Consider the following 19,788-nt stretch of genomic DNA (forward strand, 5'->3'; position numbering starts at 1 on the left):
ATAAAGAGCATGAAATTCACTCTCGACTCCGAGTATATTTCAGTAACCTTACTGTAGAGGTAGCATTGTGTGTGTGTTGACAGCTCTGTGATTTTTTTAAAATCGGCAAAAGGTCTGGGTTTTTGCAAACAGAAGCAGGATGCGATTGCCCCCCAAAAGCTCAACATCATTTTGGGCAATTGTGGTGGAGGCAGTGGGGGGGGGGAAGCTGACTTTGTATTGCAGCTCCCATGTCTGCAACTAAAGGTCAGCAATTCTTTTTTGGTGTGTAGTCTTAGAAGGGACATGGCCATGGGGTTTATCATGAAAGCGCCTGCTTCCCAGAACTGACAAGTTGGATGGCTTTGAAGGCAGTTCAGACAGATTCATGGATCATAAAGCCAGTGCTTCCCCCCCCCCCAAAATATGTTTAGCGGGACTCTCATTTTCCTACTCATATTGAAATGCTGCCCTTCAATGGGGCCAAACCTAGATTCACAACATGTTTAGGGGTATATGCACCCCTGCGTCCCCCCAGAAAAAAATACTGCATAAGGCTACCTGTGGCTGTGAGTCATGAGGGCTCCATGTTGCTTCTGTGGGAGAATCTGCAGCAGCCATATCACAAATGCATGATTGCTAGAGAGTCACAAATGGGACTGTATGAGGTCATTTCCTCTAAACTTTTGTGACTTTTGGGAACAATAGGAAAATTAATCTTCTTCTTCTTACCTGCAATGGGATAGGTTGCCAGTGAGCTCTCCTCCAAAGGACATACTCCATTTTTTAACTGGCCTATGGACTTTTGCAACTTTTAAAGATTATTGCCTTCCTGATTTTCATCACTGTACAGTCATGCCTCATGTTGCGTCCGCTGCGGGTTGCGTTTTTTCGTGATATGAATGCGGCGGACCCGGAAGTATTTACTTCCAGGTTTCACCGTGCACACATGTGCAGAAGTGTTCTGTGCGCTTCGTGCATGCGCAGAAGTGCTCTATTGCGTTTCCGCGCATACACAAAAGCGCCACTTGGGTTGCAGACCTTTCAGGGTGCGAAAGCCACCCTGGAATGGATTTGGTCCGCAACCCGAGATACCACTGTATCTGTTGAATCCTGGCAAGCCTTTTTCTTTTTTCCTTAAACAGTTTGAGAGTAATTTCTTTGTTGAGAGGGAAACATAGGAGGGAGATGACCAAGTCTGCCTAAGCGTCCCGGGATATCATAATTGTGTCAAAATAAAAAAATTCCTTCAGTAGCACCTTAAAGACCAACTAAGTTTTTATTTTGGTATGAGCTTTTGTGTGCATGCACACTTCTTCAGATACACTAGAAACAGAAGTGATCTGAAGTGTATCTGAAGAAGTGTGCATGTACACGAAAGTTCATACCAAAATAAAAACTTAGTTGGTCTTTAAGGTGCTACTGAAGGAATTTTTTTATTTTGCTTCGACTCAGACCAACACGGCTACCTACCTGTAACTATAATTGTGTCAGTTTGCATTTCTTGGTACTGATCTGATGTGCATAGATCTTTCCTATTCTAATTAATTCAAGAGGGTTCTGGAAGCTTCTCTTTGTGAAACAAACAAGCAGAAGATTCATGATGTTTGGGTTATTCCTTCAGAGAAGCTGAGTACACCTGGCTTAAACTGATTCTCTTATCTTTTCTGTCAAGATCATGTTCACTATAACAATAGGCCAGAAGGAGCCTGGGTTTCACTTTCTCTTTCCATCTCTTTTCCTTTTGGTGTGGTGTTCTGTATATAGGTTTAGACTTATTATAAATGATTGTAAGTTTAAGTTAGTCTGGACTTCTAGACATTGCCAATCCTGAATGTATGGGATTTGTGACCATTATGCTCATTTGCCTCCAGTAGCAGTAAAGCTCTTCTGGATGCAATACTAATTGCCTCTTGTCTGTTTTGGGGGGGAATCCTGCAACATGTTTAAATTTTTACTTTGCTAACTTTATATGTTCGAATCTGATCTGGATCAATACTGAGTAGAATTCCACGACAAATTGTTCTAGGTTATACAACACTGTCTCTGTCGCATTGGGAGAAGCCAACCGAGTTCCTTCCCAATGCAACATTCACATGCCAGGCTGCACTGGTTGGCCCAGGGCAACTTCCCAGCAGGACCTGGGTGAGATGCTGCCAGGCTGTGCGACGTCAGGCTGATATCTTGCCAGCAGACATAGAGTTGGCACACCTGAAGCAGAGTCATCCTGGCTAGTAACCATTGATAGCCCTCTTCTTCATGAATTTGTTCAAGTCTCTCAAAGCCACCCAAGTCGGTGGCCACCAGTGTCTCCTGTGGGAAGGAGTTCCGCAGCCAAACTGTGTGCTGTGTCACAGCGGGAAATGGAGAAAGAGGCAGGTGTCAGGTGCCTTGGACTCAAGACATCTTGGGACTTTATAGGTGCCTCCTGTAATGCCCAGATGGCAATTCAAATGATGGAGCACCAACACGCTGCATTCTTGCTGCTACCAGGAGGTCGGGCATTGTACCTGTGCCAGCTGGAACTCCCCAGAACTGTAGGAATTACACTGGTCATGAGGGCAGATGGAGTGTGTATCCCCCCACTGCAAAACGGGCATTTTGAGTGAGCGGGAACCTAATATGTCGCCATCTGGACATGCACAGAGCGTTTCCGAGACCGGATCAGTACTGCAAGCTCCACGGAGCAAAGGCAGCTCCTTATCATAGAAGCTATAATCCCTTCAGCTTCGCTTCTGCAAAAAAATTAGGAATTGGGTCGGCTGCATGCGAAGCCAGCTGGTCCCAGCTTCCTCATGCCATCTCCATTTGGAATCCTAGCCCCCACCAAATTGAACCCCCACCATTATCAGCTGGAAAGAGCTATTGAAGGCGCCTACCGTAGGCAGCCTGTTGTGTTTCTACCCGTTTTCCACCAGGTGTCACCCTCATGAGTTTTCAAACTGGGTCTTCCAGACTTCTGAAAAGGCGGCTTTTGCACATGAAATGGTGTAGCTGGAGAATGTGGGGATGTGTGTTAACTGAAGCAAAGGAAGACTCTCAAGTGCTTTTTAAAGTACTTTAAAAAGGAAGGTGTGTTTTCATCCTTTGCAACAAGACTGAGCCAAGTCTCACAGGGAAGTCAGCATGGTTAGTGAATTGGACCAGGACCTGAGTTCAAATCCCCACTAGGCCATGAAGCTCACTGGGTGAGCTTGGTCCAGTCTCTGCCTCTCAGCCTAACCTACCTCACAGGGGTGTTGCTGTAGGGATTAGAAGAGGGCGGGGAGAACGATGTCTGCCACTTTGAGCTCCTTGAAGAAAAAAGTGAGATATGAATGAAAATAAATGAATGGATCATTAATAAAGAAGTTCTGCCCTCTCCTTGGGCTGCGGAGCAGAGAGAGAAGGCTGTTCTCAACCAAAACTGTTCCTTTCTGCTGAAAGGGAGACACGAATGGATGGAAAGAGGATTGGACAAATTCATGGAGGAGGAAAGGGCTGGGATGGTCCCTAGCCAGAATGGCTCTATTGTGTCTCTGCAGTTGGAGGCAGCAATGCTGGGAAACCACAAGAGGAGAGAGGGCTCTTGGGCTCAGGTCCTGCTTGTGAGTATTCCCGCAGTCTCCTGATCAGCCAGTGTGAAGAGAGGATGCTGGACTCGACGGGCCTTTGACCTGATCCAGCAGTCCCTTCTTATTTTTTCATGTTCTTCACTCATGTCTCAGAGAAAGTTAGAGAAGAAGCTGGGGTGCTGGATACGGTGTTGCTGGTGACAATATTTATTAGACAGCACAAATGTTAATAGCACAGACAGTTGTGGCGAGATGACTCTGGCGGTGAAGGTGTTGACTGTGTAGCGCTGAAGTTGACCTTTTATGGCAAGGAGGCGATGAGGACACTGGTTTTGACCCAGATGCCATTGGCTGAGGAGTAAATGTATGGGATTTGGCAAGCTGGCACCTCCTGGGATTATCTAAAGGTTTGCTGACAAGGCAGATGGCACGACCCAGTCTGTTCTCCATGCACATGGTCCTTATAGAAAGCTGCCTCATCTTGAGTCAGACCATTGGTCGATCTTGCTCAGTACTGTTTACACTGACCGGCAGCAGCTCTCCAGGGTTTCAGGCAAGAGCATCTCCCAAGCCTACCTGGAGGTGCCAGGAATTGATCCTGAGACCTGCTTCCAACACAAATAGTCTCCCACTGAGCTATGGCCCCTTCCTATTTCTGCCCAACTTGGAGGTCAGCAGAAGAGGACCGCCTGCTCAGAATAGCTTGCGCAGGAGGGAAAGAAAGGCTTCTGGTGGAAGGCTACATCCCCTCCTTCATTTTTTGCCCAGCCTGCTCAAACATCAAAAATGTAATCTGATGAAGTTCAAAATCCAAGACTGATTCTGAAATTTTAAATGAGTGAAAAGGTTCAAGGTGGTTTGGTGAAAAATGGGGTTCCTGAAATGATGAGGATGTGGGAGCAGACTCTCTCCAAAGGTTTCACTGGAAGCTTTTGAGCAGAGTTTGGATGCCTGTCTTTCAGGGATTCCTTAGCTGTGATTCCTGCAGTGCGGGGGTTGGACTAGATGACCCTCAGAGTCCCTTCCAACTCTACAATTCTATGATTCCAACTCAGCGTCCAGAGCAAAAGTCTTTAGAAGACCACCCTTTCTGCCTCGTTCTCCATGACTGGCATGGTCTTCTGGTTGCTGCGGCTCCCACCAGATCTCTTCCCAGTGCTCACAAGGCGCTTGTGCAGCTCTGTGCGGAGGGTTCTTCCTGTGGAGGAATGTCGGTCTTTGCTCGCAGCTTCCTGTAAGAGAGGCAGAACCGGCCAGCTGGAGGCGTTCCTGTGTCCTGCTCGCTTAGCTGTGGAAAGAGCCAAGTTACCAAGTCAGATATATGGAACCCTCAGGGATCCAACATGATGATTTCCAGCTCCCAATGTGACCCAGTAGCCTAAGTGAGGAACTGAAGGAGACACGGATTAGGAAACACCTTCTGCCCCATAGGAATTCCTGAAGACCAGAGCAGAGACTTCCTTGGACAATCTCGGCTTGAACCACCCCATCACATTAATTGCACTTCCCCACGATCAATCAGTCGTTCCCACCAGTGACTCACCTCCAACGACTTCACGAAAGGAAACTTGCACCATGTGCAGCCCTGACATTGCAGAGCAACTGATCGCCCCCATTCTAAGGCAGAAGTAATCGCCTGTTTAGAGTTTGCGCCCCCTACCCAATCCTAGTGCTAGGGGCTTGGATGGAGGCAAGACAATAGCTTTAAAGAGAGTTGAAGGAGGGTTGGCAAGATGATAAACGGTTTTGGAAACCAAGCCATATGAGGAACAGTTGAGGGAATTGGGTAGGTTTAGCCTGCAGAAGAGAAGACGACTGAGAGGCCATCTGAGAAAGCCATCTCCAAGTATCTGAAGGGCTGCCACATGGAAGAGAGAGCAAGCTTGTTTTCTGCTGCTCCAGAGGGCAGGACCTGAACTGATGGATTCAAATGACAAGAAAGAAGATTCCTACTAAACACGAGGAAGAATTTGCTGACAGTAAGAGCTGCTTGATTGTGGAATGGACTTGCTCGTAAGGTGGCGGACTCTCCTTCACTGCAGCTTTTGGAACAGAGGCTGGATGGCCACCTGCCAGGGGTTCTTTAGCTGTGGTTCCTGCATTGCAGGGGGTTGGACTAGATGACCCTTGGGACCCCGTCCATCTCTACAATACAATGATTCAATGAACCTGGGCAGTCTCTTCTCTGTTTTCTGCCCCTGCTGCTGCTTCCACCTTCTTGTTTTTCTGCTGCTTCCACCTTTTGCACTCTTCATTGAACCTGGAAAACATAATACAGAGGTTGGAGGGGCTGTTTCTTTGGGTGTGGCTGCACTGCAAACTTAGGAACCTGAGAAGAGCCTGGTTGCTGGGTCAACCCTATGTTCAGCATTCTGCGGCCAACCAGATGCCCTCAGAAGGAATCCAATAATAACAATAACAATAATAATAATTTATTATTTATACCCTGTCCATTATGGTGCTGGAGGAGACTCTTGAGAGTCCCATGGACTGCAAGAAGATCAAACCTATCCATTCTGAAGGAAATCAGCCCAGAGTGCTCACTGGAAGGACAGATCGTGAAGCTGAGGCTCCCATACTTTGGCCACCTCATGAGAAGAGAAGAATCCTTGGAAAAGACCCTGATGTTGGGAAAGATTGAGGACACAAGGAGAAGGGGACGACAGAGGACGAGATGGTTGGACAGTGTGCTCAAAGCTATGAACATGAGTTTGACCAAACTGCGGGAGGCAGTGGAAGACAGGAGTGCCTGGCGTGCTCTGGTCCATGGGGTTATGAAGAGTCAGATACGACTAAACAACAACCACCCTGTGCATCTGGCTGGGTTTCCCCAGCCACTCTGGGTGGCTCCCAATCGAATATTAAAAACACAACACAGCATTAAACATTAAAAACTTCCCTTAAAAGGGCTGCCTTCAGATGTCTTTTAAAAGTAGGATAGTTGCTTATTTCCTTGACATCTGATGGGAGGGCGTTCCACAGGATGGGCACCACTACCGAGAAGGCCCTCTGCCTGGTTCCCTGTAACCTCACTTCTCGCAGGGAGGAGCTGAGTGCAACAGTGGCAACTCTCCCCCCTTTCGATTATTCCTGGCAGCTGGTAGCAAGAAGCATTCCTGCCTCTGAAAGAGGAGGGAGAACGTGGCTGCCAACAGCCTTCTCCTCTGTGAGTTTCTCCGCTTCTCTTTAGAAGCCATCCAAGTGGGTGGCTATAGCTACTTATGTTGGTTTAATGCAAGTGGAAACGTAAGGAGAGGACCTCCTTATCAGAGAACTGGGATAGCTCCGTTGGCAGAGCACAGGACTCTTAATCTCAGGGTTGTGGCTTCGAGCCCCATGTGGGCAAAAGATTCTTGCATTGCAGGGGGTTGGACTAGATGACCCTCATGGTCCCTTCCAACTGTACAATTCTATGATTCTAGTACAGCTTTAGCCAACCTGATGCCCTCCAGATATTTTGGAAGTGCAGCTCCTATCAGCCCCAGCCAGCTGCCGACGTCCGTCAACCAGAAACCTTCCCAAATGGGAAGCAACCAACACAATATGATATCAACACAGCCCTCGTTCACTCTCGTTCCCCAGCCAGTGGCAGCAAATTCAGGAGGTAGCGTGCCATCAAATATATGAAAGAATGTCATATGGAGGAGGGAGAAAGGTTGTTTTCTGCTGCTCCAGAGAAGCGGACACGGAGCAATGGATTCAAACTTCAAGAAAGAAGATTCCACCTAAACATTAGGAAGAACTTCCTGACAGTAAGAGCTGTTCGGCAGTGGAATTTGCTGCCAAGGAGTGTGGTGGAGTCTCCTTCTTTGGAGGTCTTTAAGCAGAGGCTTGACAGGCATATGTCAAGAATGCTTTGATGGTGTTTCCTGCTTGGCAGGGGGTTGGACTGGATGGCCCTTGTGGTCTCTTCCAACTCTATGATTCTATGATTCTATGATCATGGTGACTAGCAGTGAACATTAGCTTTATCTTCTAATCCTTGTAAAAGCCATCTAAGTTGCAGGGCCTCCAGGTGTCCCTATTTGCCAGGGACACTCCCAGATTTACAGAAGCCATCCCCGCTTCTGATTTGATCCCGGGATGTCCCACTTTTCCTTAGCACGTCCCACTTTTCAACAGAGAGATGTTGGAGGGTATGAAGTCGTGCGGCCCTCGAGCCAAGGAGATAAATAACTATAAAACCTTTAGGAGACATCTGAAGGCAGCCCTTATCTCAGAGGCCAACCCGATGCCAGGCTTCCTCTTCCCGAATTGGTGGGGTTAACGATCGACGGAAGTGAACACCAGCCAGCCTTACCGGGTCCAATGTGTTTGTATCCCGAGAGCCAAGGCACAAAGCAGAGCTGCGCAAGTCAAGGCAATGAATAGCCCAGCCAGGAGCTTGAACAAGTGGAGGTTGGAGAGCGCTGCGGGGGGTGAGAAAACAGCTCAGAAGAGGACCCTGAGAACCACCCATCCCCACGGAGCCTGCGGTGGGAGGCTTATCAATAAACATATTTCTAGCCTAAGATGTAAAGGCTGTGAAAGGAAGGGCGGAAAAGGATGTTGTTTGGGGAACCTGCTTCCTCAAACCATATTAGGGGTGTGTGAAGAAGCCTTGTGCGGGAAAAAGCGCAGTATTGAGGTAGCCTGATATTATTGTTGATTAAATTTATATATCGCCCTTCAACCCAAGATCGCAGAACAGTTTACAACATAAAACAACTGAAAGGAGGCACCCTGTCCTTCTAATTGAATCCAGCTCTGATAAAATAAAAAAATTCCTTCAGTAGCACCTTAAAGACCAACTAAGTTTTTATTTTGGTATGAGCTTTCGTGTGCATGCACACTTCTTCATCTGAAGAAGTGTGCATGCACACGAAAGCTCATACCAAAATAAAAACTTAGTTGGTCTTTAAGGTGCTACTGAAGGAATTTTTTTATTTTACTTCGATCCAGACCAACACGGCTACCTACCTGTAACCAGCTCTGATAAGACAGGCATGTTTTTCTTCTGAGAATGTGGGTTAATTTCTAGGCATGTGTAAAGTGGGAATGCCTCTATATAAACCTGTGTGATTTATAGGACGGCGGACTCCACTTTTGTGGGTTCTCCGCTGGCTGATGTTGTTCTGACCAAGTAAAACTCTCTAGCATCACAGTGGAGGTTTTTTAATCCATTGGAGGTTTTTAAGCAGAGTTTGGATGGCCATCTTTAGTGAGGTGCCTGCATTGCAGGGGGTTGGACTAGTTGACCCTTGGGGTCCCTTCCAACGCGAGGATTCTATGATACAGGACCTCTTGGATTGGGGATCATGAGAAGAGGTCCAGCTGATGGGTGGGTGGCAACTTCAGACCTGCTTTCTGCAGGAATCGGCTGCAGAATTGAGTCCCCCAGTTTGTCAGCCGAAGGGCTTCACATCTCCTTACTGGAAGGATCAACTGTGCATTCGAGTTCCCGAAGAGAAACTCAGCTACACAGCTGATCCAGCCTCATCTCTACCTGCCGCACACCAGACATCACTTATGATGCCCGGTGTGGAGCAGGTGGGTGTGGTTTTTTTTGGGGGGGAACAGCCTTGCTGGTCAGATTTCACCCATGGGATGGTGGTGGCTGTCCCATGGTGTACTGGTTTTTTACAAAATGCATGACCTCACCACTCCTCCAAAAACCCTGTTCCTTTCTCCATTCCTGCCCCCCGCCCCCCCCTGCATGAGTTCTGCTCACTCTCTGCGCTGAAGTCAACAGCGCTGGCGGTCTTTCCAAACGGGTTGCCGGCCTGGCAGACATAACGTCCCGAATCCTCTGGCGTGACGTCTCGGATCTCCACCCTCAGGCTGTTGTAGGAGGGGAACATGGCGAAGCGCAGTCCGGCTGCGGCATGGGAGTGGTTAGTGTCAGCTAGGAGCCAATCTCCTTTGTACAAGGCCAGCAGGGAGCGGGGATGGCTGTCCACCTTGCAGTCGATGATGCCCACCTTACCGTTTTGGTTGTCCAGGTAGGCACTGACGGCAGGGGTGCTGGGGGCATCTGAATGGGTAAGAACATCAGAAAAACAATATAGTCCATCTAATCTGGAGGTATCAAGGACCGGCTGGATGCAGAGGAGTGCTGAGAGGCCCCAGCCAGGGAACCCCCTAGGGCAGAGGTTTTCAACCTTTTGGAGTCCATGGCTCTCTTGACCAAATACAGTGGTACCTTGGTCCTTAAACTTAATCTGCCCCGGAAGTCCGTTTGAAAACCAAAGCGTTCCCAAACCAAGGTGCGCTTTCCCATAGAAAGTAATGCAAAATGGATTAATCCGTTCCAGACTTTTAAAAACAACCCCTAAACCAGGAATTTAACATGGATTTTACTATCTAACAAGACCATTGATCCATAAAATGAAAGCAATAAACAATGCGCTGCAGTCAGTCAGTCAATCAATCAATCAATCAATCAATCAATAGCTGGACTGGGTTCCACACAGCCACAAAAACAAAACAAAAAGCCACAAAAATGCAAAATAAATAGCAACAACAGACAGACCTCAGCGTAACACTCAAAACGGAAGTGTGGCAATCAAATCGGAAGCGTAACACTCAAAATGGAGCACATTTGGCTTCTGAAAAAAGTTCAAACTGGAACACTTACTTCCAGGTTTGCAGCGTTCAGATTCCACAGTGTTCAAGTAACAAGCAGGGGCATCACAATGGGGGCGATCCGCCCTGGGTTCCACCATCGCGCCAAGCAGACTTTTTACCGGGAGGCTCGGCTTGGGAGTCGCGGGGGTGGGAGTGCCAAGTGGCACACCCCCCCACCGCACCAAGCGGGCTTTGGGAGTTTTGAGTTGGAGGCGCACGGCTTTGGAGTCACTGGGGGGTGGCGATACCCCACCACGTAACGATGCATGCACAGCGTTGTTACGTGGCAGGGTATCACTGGCCCCCTGTGACTCCAAAGCCGCGCGCCTCGAACTCCAAACTCCAGGTAAAAAGCCGCACCGAGCGGGCTTTCTACCTGGAGCTTGGCGCTGGAGGCGCACGGCTTTGGAGGCGCGAGGGCGGTGATCCCCACCACATAATGATGCATGTGTCGTTTCGTAGTAACGCCGCGCCCCCCGGGTGCATGGCAATTTGCTGCCCCGGGTGTTGCAGCGCCTCGCTACGCCACTGGTAACAAGGCGTTTGAGAACCAAGGTACCACTGTACCTTTTCTCTGTGGCACCCCTGTGGGACTCAGAAGCCCAGTTAGGGTACCCCTTGCCTGCAGAGCTCACCCCTTTTCAAACACCTTCCTTTGTGGAGTGTTCCCTCAGCCTCTTCTCCTCTCCCCTCTCCTTGGGAGTTCTCTGGGCGGCTGCCGCCACCGCCCCCAGACTCAGAGCTGCCCCACCCTGCTCCAAGGAGAGGTGCCTCCTCATACAGGGGCCTGGGAACAGCCCCCCCCCCTAGCCTTAGCAGCCTGACGACGGAGACTGGCCAAAAGTGAACATGAAGCCAGCACCTTTCTTAGGAAGCAGCAGTGGTAGCAGTGGGTGCCACCCCCAGGAAGGCCTTGCACACAAGAAGGGCCAGCACAGTGCCTGGCTGCCCAGCTCCCATTTGTCTGTCTGTTCTCAACAGCAAGGGCTGGTGGACTGGCTGGCTGGGCTTCCTCAGCCATTTCATTTTTCAGCATGCTCTAGGGAGACCATGGGAGAGGGTAGCTGGTCACAGCAGGAGGGGGGGACTCCCTGGCTTCTTCAGCAGCCTGCCTCTCTACCTCTTGACCAATCTCCTCTTGAGTCACTGCTTTTCCCTTGGGGTCTGAACTGTGCTCTGCCACAGCCTCTGCCTGTTCACTAAACTCTTCTGCTTCCTAGCTCACCGCCTGCCATTTTCTGATGGGCCTCAGATGGCGCTGCAGTTTTTCACAATTCACCCAGAGCCTCTGGGATTCTGCAACCCTGGAATGCTGTGTCTAGATATTGACATGTCCTCCTTAAAGCTGGAAGGCGTGCAGAAGAGGGTGACCAAGATGATCAAGGGTAAATAAAACAACGAGCCTTATGAGGACCAGTTGATTGAGTTGGATATGTTTAGCTTGGAAAACAGGAGACCCAGAGGAGATCAAAGAATCATAGAGTTGGAAGGGACCCTGAGGATCATCTAGTCCAACCCCCTGCAACGCCGGAATATGCATTTGTCGCATTCGGGGATCAAACCAGCAACCTTGGAATTATCAACGCCACACTCTAACCCAGGCTTCCTCAACCTCGGCCCTCCAGATGTTTTGAGACTACAATTCCCATCATCCCTGACCACTGGTCCTGCTAGCTAGGGATCATGGGAGTTGTAGGCCAAAAACATCTGGAGGGCCGAGACTGAGGAAGCCTGCTCTAACCAATCACCCAAACAGATGATCGCCATCTTCAAAAATTTAAAAGGCTGTCACATGGAAGATGGAGCAAGCCTGTATATCTCCTGCTCTGAAGGGTAGGACTTGAACCAACGGCTTCAAGTTACGAGAAATGAGATTCCGACTAAATGTCAGGAAGAACTTTCTGACAGTAAGAGCTGCTCGACGGCTGAAACAGGCTCCCTCGGAAGGTGGTGGACTCTCCTTCCTTGGAGGTTTATAAGCAGAGGTTGGATGACCATCTGCCATGGATGCTTGAGCTGAGATTCCTGCATTGAAGGGGGTTGGACTAGATGACCCTTGGTGCCCTTCCAATGGTACAATTTTATGAATCGGAGGTGGGACAGCCCAGTGGGCTGAGCTGGCCCTGTAGCAGCCTTAACGAATCTTGCAAAGACCCACACTTACAAAGCACGTTCAGGATGACCAAGGCAGAGGTCACGGTTCCAGTCTTCCCCTCTGCCTGGCAGTGGTACGAGCCAGCATCGTCCCTGGCCACGCCTGCCAGGAGGAGGGACTGCTCCGGACCACCCTGGAGCCACTTGCTGTTCTTGTACCATGTGTAGTTCATTTCCCCCGCCGCCTGGCTGACAACCACACAGGTCACATTGGCCACGGCTCCTTCCTGGACATCGGGAGAGGGCTCAATCGCGACCCTGGCATCTGAGTAGGGAAAGGAGCAAGACAGAAACCAAAATAATTTGTCCTCCTACTTCAGGACTGGATTACTGCCATGCACCCTGTGTGGGGCTTCCCTCGGGCCTGATCCGGAAGCTGAAATGAGTGCAGGAGGCTGCAGCACCATTGCTGACAGGAGAGAGGCTTTGTCATCACAGAACAGCCGTGCTCAGAAGTCTGTGCTGGCTGCCCATCTGCTACTGGGCCAAGTTCAAAGTGTTCCTATTACTGTAGTATCTAAAGACCTTAAGTAAAAGGTAAAAAAGCTAAAGGATCCCTGGATGGTTAAGTCCAGTCAAAGGCGATTATGGGGTGCGTGCTCATCTCATTTCAGGACGAAGGAGCCGGCGTTTGTCCACAGACAGCTTTCCGGGTCATGTGGTCAGGAGGACTAAACCGTTTCTGGTGCAACGGAACACCATGATGGAAACCAGAGCGCATGGAAACGCTGTTTACCTTTCTGCTGCAAAGGTACCTATTTATCTACTTGCACTGTTGTGCTTTCAAACTGGTAGGAGCTGGGACAGAGCAACGGGAAACACCAACCTTCTGATTGGCAAGCCCAAGAGGCTCAGTGGTTTAGACCACAGTGCCACCCACATCCCAGTTAAAGCCCTTAAGTACCTAGGACTAGTATACCTATGAGATTGCCCTTCTCCATAAACACCCACTCAACCACTTGAATCAGCGGGACTGGCCCTGTTGCTGGTGCCACATGTTTTGCATTTGTAAGAACTCAAATCTTTTCATGTGCAAGCATCAGCACTTTGGAACTCCCTGCCGATTGATATCAGGCAGGCACCTTCACTGTACTGTTTCTGGCGCCTGCTAAAAACATTTTTGTGCAGACAAGCATATAAAATGTTGATGTGAGTTTTAATCTGTTTTTCAGTTTGTTATTTTTTCTTCTGAACCTTTTAATGAGCTATCTTTACCGATTTTTTTGGTATTGTTTCATTCTCTTTGTAAACTCCTTTTGTTTTGTTTTAATAATCAAGCAGTATATAAGATTTTATGAAACAAATAAATTGCCACGTTGGGGGCCTGCATGCGTAAGGATGTACAGGCAATTCTGTTTTGCATGTGGGTTGCGTTTTGTGGCATTTGGTGCATCGGCAGTTGTGCGTAAGCCTGTTCCGCCCCTGCCCTCCCCTGTTCTGCCCCCTTCTGGGGCCGAAAGTTGCACGCATGTTGACAATCGTGCATTAGCTGGACACGCATAAAAGGGTCATTCCCCCACATGGGAAGGGGAGAGGGTGGGGGAGAATCACTCACTCTCCACATTGAAGCACATGGAGGCAGTGGTCTCCCCATAAGGGTTCTTAGCTGAGCATCGGTACTGCCCGTTGTCTTCGAAGCGGAGATCCTTGATCTCAACTTTCAGGGCATTGTGGGCTGAGTGGACAATGAGCCGCTGGGTAGGGAGAGTCCCAGAACTCCCGCTGGAAGCCAAAATCACGCCCTCCTTGTACAGGGTGACATCGGATGGCGGGTGACTCTCAACCGTGCACTCGATGATGGCCTGGCTCCCGGACTGAGTCTCCAGGAAGGAAGTCAGAGAGGGCTTCTTTGGAGCATCTGTGGGGGAGAGACAATGTCACATGTCAAGATGTTTCTGCACAAGAGGGGGTGGCCTGGTGGCAAGGGCCGGATTTAAACCATGGTTACCTGCATTCCTACATTGCAAGGGGGCTGGACTAGCTAAGGTAAAGGTAGAGGTAAACGGCTCAGGGCCACAATACCTCAAGGACTGCCTCTTTCCATATGAACCTACCCGGACCCCGAGATAATCTTCTGAGGCCCTTCTTCATGTGCCTTCTCCTCAAGAGGTCTGGAGCATGGCAACACAAGAACGGGGCCTTCTCTGCAGTGGCTCCCCATCTGTGGAATGCTCTCCCCAGGGAAGTTTACCTGGCGCCTTCATGATACACCTTTAGGCACCAGGCAAAAACGTTCCTTTTTAACCAGGCCGATTTACACCCTATGCCCTTTTAAAATGTGTTTTTTTGGGGAGGGGGCTATTGGGTTGTTGTTTTTATTTTTATTAGATATTTTCTGGTTTTATATCTGGATTTTATTCTGTGAACCGCCCTGAGACCCCCCCCCCCCGAGCATAGGGCAGTATTTAAATTCAATAAATAATAATAATAAAGGACCCCTGGACGGTTAGGTCCAGTCAAAGGCGACTTTGGGGTGCGATGCTATCTTGTTTTTCAGGCTGAGGGAGCCAATGTTTATCCACAGACAGCTTCCCGGGTCATGTGGCCAGGAGGACTAAACCGCTTCTGGCGCAATGGAACACTGTGATGGAAACCAGAGCGCACAGAAACGCCGTTTACCTTCCTGCCGCAGCAGTACCTATTTATCTGCTTGCACTGGCGTGCTTTCAAACTGCTAGGTTGGCAGAAGCTGGGATTCTGCTACAGTGAAAAATCTTGAAAACTTTTGAAAAACAAAAGAAGAATTCAATTTGAACTGCCAACCTTCCAATAGGGAAGCCCCAAGGGCTCAGTGGTTTCATGGGTGGACAACTCCCAAGAGACTGCTCTACTCACAGTTAAAAACTGGTAGTGATCTATCTCCTTTTTTGGGTTCAAGTCAAGGTTGAGCTTTTTTTAGGAAGGAAAGCCCTGTTTTGGGGGGTTCAAGTCAAGTTGTTGAGCTTTTTAGGGAGGAGGAAAGCCACATTTTTGGGGGGTGCAGGGTGATAATGTTGAGCTTTTATGGGGGAGCCAAAGTTGTTGAGCTTCTTTGGGGGGAGCCAGTGATCTACCACAGACATCCAGTGATCTACCGGTAGATCACAATCTACCTGTTGGACATGCTTGGTTTAGACCACAGCACCACCCTTTAGGTCCCTTCCACCTCTTTGATGATTCTATAATTCTAAGTACTGGGTGCATACTGCAAACCTCAGATTGCTTTGCAGAAAAAGTTTCTAGTCCTTACTGAGAATGGGAAATAAATTTGTTTTTTTTTTAAATGTGATCCCCTCCAATTTGCACTTCACTTTGAGACATGAAATGCAGGCAGCATTTTAGATTTGTACTTCTCTGGATTTTGCAGCGCAGCTATCCAACCAAAGATGTGTACTGTATATTAGGGGAAAGTGTTCACAAAAATGGATCAGATTAGAAGAAGTGGCTTGCAGTAAGGCATACGCTAGATAAAATTGGGTGCTAAATGTGTGTATCAGTAGAAATGTTTGAAAACTAACGCCAATGGTTGCAGAAATAGGCTGAACCGAACTTATGATAAACTCAGGGAAACTGAAATCGACAGGCACTTCCATCCCCAAGGCTACAACATATCTCTCATGATGTATGCAACCTTAGCTCAAAAATGGAAGTCATAATCAAGTGTTTTTTTCCGAATGGGGAGAGAGACCAGATTCCCCCCCCCCCATCTTCAGATTGTAATCAGCAAGTGCAGAGATTAGCAATAAGAATGCTGAGTTAGTTGTCTCTTTGGCCGATGCCTCCATATTTAAGGCACAAGCCATTCTTTCTTCTTTCCTTTTCGAAAAGTTTTCAAGATTTTTCATAGTGGAAGAATCCCCCTTTCCCTGTTGATGAGCCCTCTGTGCACATTCCTATAAAGTTCCTCCTGTCTCCCCCCCCCCCCTCAACATTTTATAAGTTGAAAAACTATCCTGGGAGTTTGGGAGGTGTGGAGGAGGAGAAGGAAAGTAGACTCATGACAGCACAGGTGCTAGCCAATCAGCACTGTGCACAGCGACTCAGTTTTCCCTGGACAAAATGGGTCATTTTAACAGGTTCCAGTGTGCAGATTCCAAGACCAGCCCCATGGTTTAAGGAACACTTCGTAAGTCCACGCACACACCCATTCCGAAAGGGAATTCTTGCTGTACTCACGGAGCACCCGCAGGGCGGCAGGTGGAGACTTCCTGGTCCCCCTCTCGTTCTGAACTTGGCAGGAGTAGGAGCCCATGTCACTGGTTGCCACCGCCTGGAAGACGAGGGAGGGGGCCGGGCCCTCAGACAGCCACCTGGAATTCTTGTACCAGGTGTAGACAGCTGTCGATGGGGAGCTTCTGTCTTCACAGACGAGAGAGACCCGATCCCCTTCACGCACCTCTGGGACTGGCTTAATCACAACCCTCGTAGCTGCAAGATGGAGAAGAGGGAAGCTGAAATGGACTGAAACCACCAGCTCCACCAGAGAATCATCAGATTCCCTGGCCTGTGCTAAGTATCATTGTTTAATCTACATCGAAATGGAAAACAAATATATAATGTGCCTGTATTTTTTGGAAGCATTCCTTGACATGGTGCAAAAGTAAACAACGAAATTGGCAGCCATGGAATGTAGTGATGGCCGCCAACTTCAATGGCTCACAAAGAGGATTAGACAAAATGAATGGGGGCCAAGTCTATTGATGGTCACTAGCCACAATGGCTGTGCTCTCCTACTGCTATTGAATACACCTGTGAGGGGCTCTGGGGAGGGGGAGGAAGGGGTGGAAGGAAACCCAAGTACAAAATAGACCTCCCTTGGATGGTCGCACCTCATGGGTGCCTCTCGTGGCAGGAGGGGGCTTGTGGGGAGGCGGCACGAAGGAGGGAAATAATGTTGATTTTTAAGAATAAGAATCGGAATTAAGAAAAGAAACCCGCCATAATTATATTAAGGAACTATGAAAATCAGGAAGAAGGGATCTGAGGAAGTCACAAATAAAATGTTTAACAAAGCAAGAAATTGATATTCTTAATTGTTTGTCTGTTTGTCTATTATGTTGGAGGATTATATATAAATAGTTGGGGGGTTCCCTATCCCAATCTCTCCTTTTGTCTCGGGGCCTCCTGGTGGCAGGGGGGGGGTCCCAGGAGCTAAGGAGAGGGGGGTGAGGACAAACCCAGCTTCAAAATGGACTACCTTCGACTCTCAACACCTGCAGGATCCACTTGTGGCAGAAGGGGACTTGTGGGGGGAGGGAGGGGATAGAAATGTTCTTTTATGTTTTGTCTTTTTGTGTTATTATATAAAACTAATAAAAATTATTTTTTAAAAAAATGAATACACCTGTGAAGACCACTTGTTGGAGAATCACAAGTGGGGAGAGGGATGTTGCACTCAGGTAATGCTTGGGGGCTTTCCATTGGGGCACCTGGCCGGCCACTTTGAGAACCAAATGCTAGACTAGATGGGCTCTCTTGGGTCTGACCTACTTCCCCAGTCACCTAGAGGAGCTGTTGGGGATTGACTTTCTGGGACCTTCTGCCACTGTGCTACAACCCTTCCCCTAACACCGGCTGTCTTCACTCACTCGCCACTGTGAAGTCCAAGGAGGCGCTGGTCTTGCCAATGCCATTGCTAGCCAGGCACTCGTACATCCCTTCGTCGTCCAGGCTGACATCTTTGACCTCGAGTCTCAAGGAGTTTGGAGAGGCAGCAGTGCTCAGCCTGTGGTTTGGCGCCCGGCTGGCTTGGAAAGAGCTGGAGGCAAGGACTTCGCTGCCTCGGAGGAGGGAGAGCACAGACCAGGGGTTGCTTTCGACAGAGCACACAATGATGGCCAGCATCCCTTTCTGGGTCTCCAGGAAAGACTTCACCCAAGCGTTCCTGGGAGGATCTTCCAGTAGGAGGGGGAAAGAGGAGCGAAATCAGCAGAATCAGGAGACTGAGTTATGCAGCAGCAACAAAAAGATGTACGTACACATTCTGGGTTTGAAATGGAGCCAGGCCATTCTTCTTCTCTGTTTTGATCCAAGCAAGTTTTGGGAGGAATGCATCAAAATGCAGCATAGTGGGATTGTGTCTTATGCACAGTCAACTTGCGAGATTTCGACTGCTCGAAAATTAAGCAAATTAGAAGCATCATACTTGCATTTTAGGGACCCAGGTGGCGCTGTGGTTAAACCACTGAGCCTAGGGCTTGCTGATCAGAAGGTCAGCGGTTCGAATCCCTGTGGCGCGGTGAGCTCCTGCCAACCTAGCAGTTCGAAAGCACGCCAAAATGCAAGTAGATAAATAGGAACCACTACAGCGGGAAGGTAAACGGCGTTTCCATGTGCTGCTCTGGTTTGCCAGAAGCGGCTTTGTCATGCTGGCCACATGACCTGGAAGCTATACGCCAGCTCCCTCGGCCAATAATGCGAGATGAGCGTGCAACCCCAGAGTCGGTCACGACTGGACCTAATGGTCAGGGGTCCCTTTACCTTTACCTTTACTTGCATTTTGGGTGAGGGGAGGCAGGGGTAGTGTTAAGGGGTCTTTTGCGCCAAGCCTCAGTTCTCCTGATCCTTATTTATTTATTTCCTAGAATTTATGCACAGCTCATAGTCTCAGTGCTGCCTTTGTAGAACTCAACAGGAAGGAGAAGAAGTTACTGTACGTTTGGCTGACTCTGCCTGCCACTGTCTCTTGCGCCACCAACAGGTGGCCTCCCTCCCTTCTGCTCTATGGGCACCCCACCACCACAGGGACTGGGTAACAACAGTTTGTAAATTCAGGGACTTACAGAGGACGTTCAGAGTGCCCAAGGAGGAGTTCCGAACCCTCTCCTGGTTCTTCACTGCGCAGTAGTAGGAGCCAGCATCGGCCACAGTAGCGTGGGGAAGTGACAGGATATTTGATGCGCCTTCAGCATACCACCTGTTGTTTTTGTACCAGGTGTAGTGCGGATCGCCAGCTGTATTGCTGTCAACTGCACAGGTGAGGTTCACTGCATTCCCTTCGAGAACATCCGGAGGAGAAATCCAGATTCTTGCAGCTAAGCAGACCGACCATGGAAGGCAGGAAAACAGAGCTCTGTTAATGGGCAGATTTTTTTGTTTTGTTTTTTGTTAATAAAAAGGTAAAGGGACCCCTGACCATTAGGTCCAGTCGTGACCGACTCTGGGGTTGCGCGCTCATCTCGCATTATTGGCCGAGGGAGCCGGCGTATAGCTTCCAGGTCATGTGGCCAGCATGACAAAGCCGCTTCTGGCAAACCAGAGCAGCACATGGAAACGCCGTTTACCTTCCCGCTGTAGCGGTTCCTATTTATCTACTTGCATTTTGACGTGCTTTCGAACTGCTAGGTTGGCAGGTGATGGGACCAAGCAACGGGAGCTCACCCCGTCACAGGGATTCGAACTGCCGACCTTCTGATCAGCAATCCCTAGGCTCAGGGGTTTAACCACAGCGCCACCTGGGCAGATCTAAAAAAGGAGGGCTGCTCTGCAATGCAGGAATCTCTTTGGCCAACATGGT

At 49.0% G+C, this 19,788-nt stretch overlaps 1 protein-coding gene across 4 annotated transcripts in view; it reads right to left on the reverse strand.

Annotated features, from left to right (window-relative positions):
* Positions 1 to 2,000: 2,000 nt before the first annotated feature.
* Positions 2,001 to 19,788, reverse strand: part of SIGLEC1 (sialic acid binding Ig like lectin 1) — a 58,067-nt gene continuing 40,279 nt past the window's right edge. For 2 of the 4 annotated variants that reach the window (XM_060278316.1, XM_035103726.2), the window contains 9 exons: positions 19,055 to 19,306; positions 17,861 to 18,166; positions 16,449 to 16,700; positions 13,849 to 14,151; positions 12,304 to 12,558; positions 9,244 to 9,546; positions 7,834 to 7,942; positions 5,703 to 5,793; positions 2,001 to 4,821 (listed from right to left, as the gene is read on the reverse strand). In XM_060278316.1, the coding sequence (XP_060134299.1) occupies positions 4,693 to 4,821; positions 5,703 to 5,793; positions 7,834 to 7,942; positions 9,244 to 9,546; positions 12,304 to 12,558; positions 13,849 to 14,151; positions 16,449 to 16,700; positions 17,861 to 18,166; positions 19,055 to 19,306 (2,000 nt within the window). In that variant the 3' untranslated portion in view covers positions 2,001 to 4,692. Of the gene's footprint in view, positions 4,822 to 5,702; positions 5,794 to 7,487; positions 7,943 to 9,243; positions 9,547 to 12,303; positions 12,559 to 13,848; positions 14,152 to 16,448; positions 16,701 to 17,860; positions 18,167 to 19,054; positions 19,307 to 19,788 lie in introns of those variants that run through there. The other 2 variants (XM_060278318.1, XM_060278317.1) reach the window with 2 other exon arrangements.

The sequence above is a fragment of the Zootoca vivipara genome, chromosome 9 (genome assembly GCF_963506605.1).
Source record: "Zootoca vivipara chromosome 9, rZooViv1.1, whole genome shotgun sequence".
Taxonomy (NCBI): domain Eukaryota; kingdom Metazoa; phylum Chordata; class Lepidosauria; order Squamata; family Lacertidae; genus Zootoca; species Zootoca vivipara.